This window comes from Poromitra crassiceps, assembly GCF_964638095.1.
Source record: "Poromitra crassiceps genome assembly, chromosome: 3".
Classification (NCBI taxonomy): domain Eukaryota; kingdom Metazoa; phylum Chordata; class Actinopteri; order Beryciformes; family Melamphaidae; genus Poromitra; species Poromitra crassiceps.
The window spans coordinates 15,969,769-15,981,110 of record NC_139625.1 but is presented as its reverse complement, the minus strand read 5'-3'; the positions used below and the strand labels follow the sequence as shown (position 1 = coordinate 15,981,110).

General features: G+C 39.4%; 2 protein-coding genes across 2 annotated transcripts in view; one reads left to right on the top strand and one right to left on the bottom strand.

The window, feature by feature from the left end:
• Positions 1-1,387: 1,387 nt before the first annotated feature.
• On the top strand, positions 1,388-7,449 carry atp5pf (ATP synthase peripheral stalk subunit F6). The gene is made up of 4 exons (XM_083634431.1): positions 1,388-1,436; positions 2,205-2,379; positions 5,840-5,964; positions 7,347-7,449. Exons 2-4 carry the CDS (start codon positions 2,210-2,212, stop codon positions 7,376-7,378), a joined length of 327 nt encoding a protein of 108 aa, XP_083490557.1. The 5' UTR covers positions 1,388-1,436; positions 2,205-2,209; the 3' UTR covers positions 7,379-7,449.
• Positions 7,450-10,103: 2,654 nt separating this feature from the next.
• jam2a (junctional adhesion molecule 2a) overlaps positions 10,104-11,342 on the bottom strand; it is a 29,248-nt gene continuing 28,009 nt past the window's right edge. Inside the window, exon 10 of the mRNA XM_083632770.1 lies at positions 10,104-11,147. Within this exon, the coding sequence (XP_083488896.1) occupies positions 11,109-11,147 (39 nt within the window). The 3' untranslated portion in view covers positions 10,104-11,108. The remainder of the gene's footprint in view (positions 11,148-11,342) is intronic.

Sequence of the window (11,342 nt, the reverse complement as noted above, 5' to 3'; positions counted from 1 at the left end):
TCTAATTGATCCACGTATAGCACATATACAGAGTCAGATATCTTTATTTAGACTATTTAATGATCTGAAAAAGACACATTTCAATGAATCTGTGTAGAATTCAGGTAGGTGTTGTGCATCACCAACTAACAAAGTAATGTGCAGAGTTAACTAGATCCAGCAGAGGGTGCTGATTAGTGACTGACTGACATGTTATTTCATGCAGAACAGAATTGCCTGACTACACATTGAGCCAGAACCCAAATTTGGGCCACTGGTACCAACTGGGATGATTCATTCTCTTAGTGATTTTTGGCCAGTTATAGATCTCTATAGAGGTATAAAGTATCCAGCCACCCCCTTTACCCCACTACAACATTTTGCTTAGAAAACTGCAAGAGAAAACTATATGATGCATGAATCGTGGTAGGCTAATAATAATCAGAGTTGCTCTGATATATAGCCTACATATTTTTGTATTGGCAAAGAGTAGGCTAATATACAAACAATGAGGTGAATAATTACAGCACATATATAGATCCATTTACAGATATATGAAAGAAGTTAAAAACAAAACAGACATTAAAGAAAAGAAAAAAATAACAGGCAGAGGTTTCAGGGAAGAAGGTTTCAATACCATTTACTGATACATGTCCTATTCTAGGCTAATTTACACACGTTTTATGAGAACATGGTTGATGTTTTAAAGGGGAGCTTCATAGCTTTCATTCAAGCCCAGTTGTGAGTCTGACTGACAAATAAATAGGTCCACAATTTTCGCCTAAATGGTAGTTCTTATTTGAGCACTGTGACATCTAAGAACACACAAACATCAAAAACTAGAATACTCACAGACAGACAATAACACAGCAGACAGCACCATACAAGATAGCTACAAAAAAAAGGAAATGAATTCAATGCAATAATTAATTATTACAAAGACAAATAGAAATGTAACAATAAAATAAATCAATAATAAGGGCAGAGATAGTGATAATATTGTGTATTGTACTGAATACTGTAATATTCTAGAAACCTGTTGCTTTTTTATTGTTTGTAAGAACAAGAGCATTAAGCAACGATTCAATCAAAAAGAGATTTGTTACTCATGTTGTCATAATAACAATAGACGTTTTAACTTGCATAGCTTACTTCCTGTTGTAGTGTTTAATACAAGTATAATAATACATTATATTATTATTATTAATATTATTATTATATTATCTAATATATTATGATATTATTATTATATATGATCATATTATTTATATTATTTAATACAAGTATAAGTGTCTGTCTAATATAGCTGACAGGAAATAAACTAGGTTAGAGCTGCGCAGTGCTGCGCAAATGAAGTGACACTTTGATGTCCCTGAACACCTCCAGTCTCACACCACATTCCCACAATCCACCGCGGTCCTTCACATTTGCATCTGAGCTGAAGTGTCAAATCCAAGGTGAGTAGTGCGATTTAATTCAAACGCCAATAAATGTTGGACTTTGTAATATTTTTCCGTTATTGCAGAAACAACAGATAACTGGTGCATTTCAATAGTTATAGGCCTACATGATGGTTTATCGAAGCTCAACACATGACAGAGACAGATGGTACTATCTGAGGGCCTGATCAGGGCTGCTACTGTTAGCCTAGCTTGTTAGCGGTTGTTGTGTCAAGTTAGATGAAGAAGGCTAACAGTTAGCTAGCTAGCTAGCAGTTAGCTTCGGACGTTATAAAGGACGGGATAAAGATCTCTGGTTATGTTGTCGAAATCAAATGGTGACCTTGTGTAACGTTGGTCTGTAATTGCAGTGTTTGGCTTCTGTTTCTAAATGGTAATGGTGCACTGCATATTCAAGTGTTGAGTATCAGATAACGTTACATGAAACAATTTAACCAGTGTTGTCTTGTAGGCTGTATATTTACCTTTTCACTGACTTCCCACCAAATTCACCCATTTTGTGTCTAAATTAAATGTAGGAACTAACAGGTGCAAGCAAAACATTAATGAGGGTTTCCACAGTGGGAAGTGGAAAAAGGCTAATAGTTGTAGTTTACCAGGATATTTTCAGAGCAGAATATAAGTAAAATGTTCAAACACCAAGTAAATAACTGGATAAAGTACTCTGCCCATAGTACACTGGACGTCAGACTCCGCATCTCCCCCAGTATGATGCACTGTCGATGAGAAGCTAATGGTGTGTCTCGGTCCTCCTCTCTCTGGCAGGCAGCATGGCACTGCACCAGTTATTCCAGCTGTCCTCCCTGCTGCGCTCGGCGCTCACCGTCACCCTGCGCAGGAACATCGGCATGTCCGCTGTCCTCTTCAACAAGACCAAGGACCTCGACCCTGTCCAGAAACTGTTCCTGGACAAGGTCCGCGACTACAACACCAAGAGCAAGTCAGTAGCCACCACGACGACGACTTATAATGACACTTGTGATATCATACCTTGGAGATAATTGCATAATAACAGTTGTTATTATGTAATAGCAGTTGCTGTAGTCCCAGTGTTGTAGGTCATATGTGCTAACAGGGACTCTTCCTAGTCTCAAGTCCAATAGTCTTATAGTCAAAGGGCCAATGTCCACCAGATGCGGTATGGCTCTGTGCGGCTCGGGTACGGCTAGTGATGGCCAAACGAGGCTTTCTGCAGCTTTTGCCGCTTTGCAGCCAATTGAGTCGAAAATGGGTTCACTGCTCAAAGCCTCAAATAACACAGTGCATCATGACATCTGCTGGACAAATAAATGTAGTGTCTAACCAACACGCAGATGCTCCGTTGGTTCTAACTGTTCTGGGATTGTTGTTGAATGTGTGCACCTGTTTGACTGCACAAGCATTTTATGCTGCTGTTATGTTTATGAAATGTTCTATGCAAATGAAGATTGACCGACATTATGACTCATGGGTCTGGTACAAATACAGATTATGTATAAGTATTTTGACAAAGTATGTACTTGGGTTTTGGGGTACATACAGTAGGTGTGCTTGGTTTGACTGTGCCAACCTGTCAAACACAGAGGCTGTAAAAACCCAAACCAGTCATGTGATTAAATTTAAGCAGACAATTGCTTCATACATCCCATAATAAGTCAGGTGATTTTTCCCCCCCCAGACCAAAGCAAGCCTCGGCACAGTGTAGGGCTGCAACAACTAATCGATTAAATCGATTAAAATCGATTATTAAATTCGTTGGCAACGAATTTGATTATCGATTCGTTGGCTTTTTGGCCAAAAAAAAAAAAATTTTTTTTTTTTTTTTTTTCATATTTCATTTGAGTTAAATTCAGATTATTGAAACTGGATTAGCCTGACCAGTTCTACTTGTTTAACAAGCTGAAGCATATGCTCTGCCTGTAATTCAAGAGAAGTCTGCCTTTTAATTTCATATTTAATTTTAGTTCAATTCAGATGATTGAAACTGGATTAGCATGGCCCCAGTTTAATTAAAAGTTATGACCAGTTTAACTAAAAATCATATAGCCTGCCTGTGATTCCTTTTTATTTCATATTAGAGAGAGCAAGTGAAGTGGTGAAGGGCTAAAGGAAGTAGGCAGTGAAGGAGAGAGGAAGTGAAGTGGTGAAGGGCTAAAGGAAGTAGGTAGTGAAGGAGAGAGGAAGTGAAGTGGTGAAGGGCTAAAGGAAGTAGGCAGTGAAGGAGAGAGGAAGTGAAGTGGTGAAGGGCTAAAGGAAGTAGGCAGTGAAGGAGAGAGGAAGTGAAGTGGTGAAGGGCTAAAGGAAGTAGGCAGTGAAGGAGAGAGGAAGTGAAGTGGTGTTGGTGAAGTGTTCATGTTCTTGAGTAAATAAAAACAGTTTTCTACAATTTAACTTGGTTGTGGTTTCCCCCTTTTTGTATGCAAGTTTGAAGTGTTCCAAAATAAACCACTAATGAATACAGTATAAACAAGAATGTTTTGATGCAGACTTATGTTGCAGGGACTACTAGAATCATCGTAATGTTGGAATTGTATGCATCAAAGGGTTAAATCGAGCATTTCTGAGCGATTTCAATATATCCGATTAATCGATTAATCGACAACTAACCCTACTGATTAATCGATTATCAAAATAATCGTTAGTTGCAGCCCTAGCACAGTGACTGCCTAGCGAGTACTGGCACATGTGTCAGATCACTAGGTACGGCTGCCGGAACAGACTCCTACCCATGTTATCCTGTCATACGCAAAGGTGGTCCGAATCTCGCAAAAATAGACCAGATGCGTATATTTGCCAGATCTGCATCTGACATAGGGATGCACCGATATATCGGCCGTATATCGGCATTTGCCTTGTCGACTGCAATCGACTATCTGCAAAAAAAAGGTGCTGTTCACTGTCTGCAGTGGCCGATATTTAACAGTTGGGTCACATAATTTGTTGTTTGTTTCATAATTACACTACAGTATGATTGAATTTGTCCATTCAAAGATAGTGTGATGAAGGTGCTCAAAAGACTTTAAAACAGGCCAGTTTATAATGAAGATTTATTTGTTTCCCTCGCAAAAAAGGCGTAAAAAAATATCGGTATCGGCTAGGGATGTCAATTTTCGGTTAATTTCACTTTCGATTAACCGACGCTAATAATCGATTAACCTATCGGTTAATTCATAATTTTTTAATATTAAAAAAAAAAAATGTTTTTTTTTTTTGTTGTTTTTTTTGTGTGTCTATTTACTCAATGAACTCATGCCCAAACAAGGCGTGTCTATTTAGATGCTGAAATGTTAATGCTTTTTGTGTTAGAATTTCTAACACAAAAAGCATTAACAAGCATTAACAAAAAGCATCAACATTTCAACACAAATTCTTTTTGTGTTAGAATTTCTAACACAAAAAGCATTAACATTTCAGCATCTAAATAGACACGCCTTGTTTGGGCATGAGCTCATTGAGTAAATAGACCAATTTTTTTTTTTTTTTTTTTTAATATTAACTGATAGACCGACAGCAATAACCGAACAACGACGTTAGCGACGGTTAATCGATTAACGGTTAACCGTTGACATCCCTAACTAGGGATGTCAATTTTCGGTTAATTTCACTTTCGATTAACCGACGCTAATAATCGATTAACCTATCGGTTAATTCATAATTTTTTAATATTAAATTTTTTTTTTTTTTTTTTTTTTTTTTTTGTGTGTCTATTTACTCAATGAACTCATGCCCAAACAAGGCGTGTCTATTTAGATGCTGAAATGTTAATGCTTTTTGTGTTAGAATTTCTAACACAAAAAGCATTAACAAGCATTAACAAAAAGCATCAACATTTCAACACAAATTCTTTTTGTGTTAGAATTTCTAACACAAAAAGCATTAACATTTCAGCATCTAAATAGACACGCCTTGTTTGGGCATGAGCTCATTGAGTAAATAGACCAAATTTTTTTTTTTTTTTTTTTTTTTTTATATTAACTGATAGACCGACAGCAATAACCGAACAACGACGTTAGCGACGGTTAATCGATTAACGGTTAACCGTTGACATCCCTAGTATCGGCTATCGGCCAAATTGTTATTTTAAAACATCGGTACTGGCCCAGAATTCTGTGATCGGTGCATCCCTAATCTGACAAGATGACATGTTTGCGAGTCTGTTCCGGCAGCCGTACCACACCTGGTGGACATTGCTCTTGACACTGTGATACATCGATCTGGTTGAGAACTCACTCTTTATTCAGAACGATGGCATTTACCAGAGAAGGGAGTTGAAGTTTTTCAGCTTTGTTTGTTGGTGTCAACTTGAGATCATCAGCTTCCTCTGCCTAATTCATACCCATAACTATTAGTGGGTAAAGTAGTAAAACTCTCCCCAGGCCAGTCCACTCTCTCATCATTTGGCACTGTCTCTCTCCTACCAGGGCCTCAGGTGGCATCGTGGATGGAGGCCCTGTCTACCAGAAGAACGTGTCTGAAGAGACGGTCAAACTACAGAGACTATACGGTGGAGGAGACCTCACCAAGTTCCCCGACTTCAAATTTCCAGGTCAGTGGCCGAATGTTGTAGAAAAAGTGACTTACGTTTTATACATGTTCTTCTCCAGGGTATCCGCGGGGTCTTGAAAAGCAATAAAAGTTGATAAATCAATTTATGGAAAATTAAGGCCCTTAAAAAGTATTTAAAAGTTTGAATCACCATTTGATGAAGTATTCAATTTTGTAGCTGATTGGATTAAACAGGCATATATATCATCGTTTTCTTTTTCTTTCTTTTTTTACATCTGTATATTGATTTTTAAATGTAATAGAGACATCACAGAAAATACAGCACAGAACAAACACACAAGCAACAGATCCCATCCCCCCACCCTGAAAATAATAATAATATAATCAAATAAAATGGTGGTGGCACAAATGATCAGATACGACCAGGGACCATTTTGGAGACAAGTGTCCACACTTTTACATGTTTATCCCTTGGATTTTGTTGTCTTTTCTATATCCATAATACAATCAATCAATCAATACCGTAAGTCACAAGGCGATGACAGATGACAATTAGCTGGATAAAACATCAACCGTTACATTTTCAAATCAGGCTGACAATAGGTTGCCAGACTTTCTGAAAGACTCCTTCTCGGTTTGACATAGTGAATTGGATTTTAATGGGCATTATATCATCTCATATCAATCGCAGACCCCTGAAGTGAATCTAAATCGTATCGTGGCAGACTTTGTCACATCAGCCAGTATCGTATCGTCGTCCAAAGAATCGATATAATATTGTATCGTGATGAAACTTGTGATTATGTGACGAAAGTGGCGTTGAGGTCTTAAATTATATTGAAAAGGTCTTAAAATCTAAGGTCTTGAATTTAACTTGAGGATTCCTGCATATACCCTGTATCGCCTTTTTGTGTCTTTGCCTTATGATGTGCAATTAAAATGACTTTTAGCGAGTCTTTGCTTTCAATTCATTTCACACTTCCCCTTTATAAATATGTACTTCTTTGCCATTGGAGTGATGCAATGTGCCATGTGATTCAGGTCATTGTTTAGGTGCTGCAGTGTCTATAAATAGAGTGGAGATAGCGAGACAGCTCAAAACCAGATGGTTTCCTTGTTCTGATTAAAAAGCCGTCCACGACCTGGCTGTGTCTGAGCTTCACACTGTTTTGTTTATGATGAAGCTGCTACCAGCTAGTGGCTATAAATTGTTCCAGTCTTTGTCTCATCTCTCATCTGATTTGCACTTTGTAACGTTTAAGATAAGCGATGTTCAAAATATAGTTATTATATTGTGTTCGGAGATGATTTGTTTCAAAATCTCTTGTCCTCAGTAGTTTGTGTTAATGCCGGGCTCACCGGAAAGTCTTGCCACGAACTGTCACTCATATTCCTTTGTTCTCTTCCCCCCCCCCCTTTCAGAGCCCAAGCTCGACGAAGTGGCTACAAAGTAACTGCTGTCCACGTTGTATGTGTCCTGCCTGTCACCAATATGTTGTATTTAATAAAATGATATTGGATTGAACGGTCGTCGTCAGTCGAGCTGCTCCGAGTCCACCCTCATACAGTGTGGTGACAAAATCCAATCTTCTCATCTTACCGACTTACCCGGTCATCTGGCGAGGCCGCTCACACACCTTTCTAAATGCAGCACCGGTCAGAGGTTTGTGCCCAGACGACAGCACGCAGCACCTAATATGAGCTGCTACCTTTGTTCTAAAAATAGTTCATCTCCATAGTAACGTTTGCATGAAAATTGTCATTTATTTATGTTTGAATTCCTGAGGCAACCTATAATTGTTGGAAGGGCGTTGCAGTCCCAATTATTTAGTTCTACATTTTATTAATGCAGTATTCCCTTCTTTCTTTTTTTTACATCATATTGATTCAATTTGATAAGAAAAAATATTGTATCGATATGGTCTTAGATGTTGGATATGGTGATATGAGACTAGATATGGTCTTAGATGTTGGATATGGTAATATGGAGATATGAGACTAGATTATGGTCTTAGGTTTTGCATATGGTTTTTCATCCAGAATATTGCCCAGCTCTATGCCAGAGGAAGTGAGCTATAGCTCACCCAGATAAATATATGTGGTGCAGAAGGTTGTTGGTTAAATCCCTGCATCAGACTATGGCTTCAGAAATGTTCACATGATAAAATGCCAGCAGTGATGCTCCTTTATCATCAGTAGTTTGAACACATGACACACGCTTGACACACGCTGATGAAAGAGACTGGCTCGAACCCACGACCTCAAAACTGACCAAGGGTTGAATCCACAACCCCAAAACTGCTGTGCAGCAATCAAACTCTCTGAGCCACTGGGTCACACTTCTTAAACAACTGGGTTTTCTCAGAGCTTTCCAGTCTTCCATCTGGGTGTCCACTTTCAAAACTAACTCACTGAGACTCGAACCTACAATCTCAAAACTGTCACATAGCTGTCAAACTCTTGTGTGTTACTGAGTCTCACAAGGTCAAGTAAAGAGCTTTTCAGTCTTCAATTGAGAAGTTCTTCAAAGTCCAAGCTTTCACTGAGACTCAAACCCAAAACCTCTAAATTGTGGTGTGGCCATAAATGTAATTTACAACGGGGACATGTCTCCACCACTTTTCAACACAAAGTGACACCATTGTCTACTCGGTTGTCAACTATGGTCTGACAGAGAATTCTGGACATTTGAATCTGGAAACGTATGGAATTTTGAAATGGAAAATGTGTAGGAACTACCTGTAAACTACATTAGGACATTACGTTTATGGGTCAAGTAATCTTATCCACTCATTCAGAATGTGTTAAACTTTTGATAGCCAACAATTTATGGTGTGATGCTGTTGTCCACACAGTACTTTGTGGATTTGGGGTGGCTGGTTTGAATCCCTTGGTCCTAGTAGCCTAACTGGAGGATTAAAAACATTCTTTGAGGTGTGAGAGAGCAGAGGTCTGTTACTTGAGAACTTGCATCAACTTTATTTAACGGCACTCACACAACAACAAAGATATTTGACAGTGTAACATTTATTCAAAGATTGAAGCCTGACTCTTCTGCACCTTAAACTCATATTATGCTAACTTCTGTGGGAAGAGAGCTGAGAGAGAGGGGTCTTACCTGGTGGGAGTTAACATGTTTTGATCAGTTTCAGCATTTGTAAATGCATGTGATGATGTGCACATGAAACATAAACAGTTCATAGTCGAAAAGCAAGTATTAGGCCATAACAATTAATACTGAAGAAAAATATAAATGGAACACTTTTGACCTGTCCCAAAGTGACCACTATAACGGTACCTGCCCACCGCCAAGCGATAAGTGTGATCGTCTCGCTAGGTGGTGAGCAATGCCTGGACGGCAGCGAGGAAAGGAGGGGCCATTTTGAAATCGACCAATTGAGGACGGAAATAGAGCAAGGCAGCCAACCAAGCTGCAGCAGCGGGACAGGGCGAAGGCGAGATGAGTGCACTTATCATTTGGCAGTGGGCAGGTACCCAAGGGAGCGGGAAGATGGGTGCTGAGGGTGCTGCAGCACCCCTTGGTGACAAGGATTTGGATTTGGCTGTCTTGTGTTTATACCACCAACAAAATGCATTAAAAAACAGTTTGTGCTTCCCAGCTCTAATCGTATTTCATACGCTCTCTCTTCAAAAGTGTTTGATTTTCATCATAATCTGGTTTTCCATAATAATAAGTTCAGTGTTTATGCCTGTGTTGCTGTCTGTTGTAGTGTAAAACTAAAGGGGGAGCAGGTGCTTACATTAGAGTGAGTGAGAAAAGGAGAAGATACTGAATAATGACATCAACAGTATAATCCTAATGTTAATTTAAAATTAAATATTCTTCTAAATATGGATGAAAGTCCAAAAAACGTCACATTTTCTTCGACGCTGCCTTGCGGGCAGATTCAATTCCTTACAGCACCCCCTACTTAATAATAGTTCCAGCACAGCTGCAGGTACCCTAAGAGGAGTCCCACTGTAGTACAATTAATCATTACTCTACTAGTCTACTTAGTAAAATTGTGTGGGGTCAGACTGATAACTGCTTCTCAGTTTGTTACTGGTGCTGTAATAATAATGATCACAATAAAGGAAGGCCCAATGGTTATTTTTTTTTATAGAAAACATTTTATTACTGATACATCATTCAAACAAAAAAACTCTCAACAATCCTTTCACACACCATCTAAAAACAGACTCAATTTGATAAACAGTGGCACAAAAATATAAAGACAGAAAAAGTAAGGCAAATTCTTTACAAAAAACAGTGATCCATAGATAAATATGACAGACAAATTAAAAAGGCACAAGGTATATAAAAGACCATGCAGGCACGTTAGGGCGGAATGGGGTTGGTCTCACTCGGCTAGATGGCTTCCTTTCTGGACTGGGTTCCCCTAATTGCATGTTGGTGCCAAGATCACGGCCACTGTGGTCGTGAGAAACCGTGCCCATGTCATCCAGGACAAAACATTGGCAGATGGCTGATACTGAGGTAAACAGCAATTTAGTTTGTGATTCGTAGATTTGAAAAACTGCTCTGCCACTGAGATCTATGCCTTTCCCTATGGCTTTAAGGTAATGACACTCACTGAGAATGACTGTTCCCCTTGTAATGCTCACATAGTATAATCAAAGTTTACATCAGTAGAATTCCCCTAAATGAAATGGCCAGTCTTTGGTAAAAGAACACATAGGTAGTTAATACATTTGGCCTGCAGAGGGAGGAAACAAGCAACATGTGTAGAAACCTCTAGTTAAGCGATAGGCAACCGTGTGCCATGGATGACCGAGACATGCACAATTCAACATGCCCGTCCCTGCTCTACAGTGTTGTCCCTTGGACCTTTCAGAGATGATCAAGTGGAATTTCAACATCTCACCAGCAGGGGGGAGCAGAGTGCCATGTAACTGTACTTAATCCTATATGAACAGAACACATCAATGGCAGGAGCTGCCCACACCACAAAGCAAGAGGATTAAGAAGCCTTGCACAATCGTTTGTCGCTACCCATCCGAAGGAGTGGTAGGGGGGGGGGGGGGGGGGGGGGGATTGAAATGAGTGTTGTGTCTGCACTGGGCAAAGAAGAGCTCCATACGAGTCCAGGAAAAAACAAAACAAGAATCCAGTGTTGGCACCTTATCACAAGCGTGATCCATTATCAAAGGAAGACCAGCTTCTCAGACCTCGAAAGACTGGGTGTGTTTGAAATCATGGGGCTGCAGGAGAGAAACGGAGAGAGACAATTCAGTATTTTTGCACTGAATCATTTTCCAGGCTAAAACTTAGCACAGTTTGCATTCTCGCAATCATTTCAACTCCCAGAATTATGGCTCTCAGTAATGGCTCGGGGTGACGGTGTTACGATTCCAATCAGAAATGCAGCAATGTTCATTAGGTAATGTGCGCGCCGC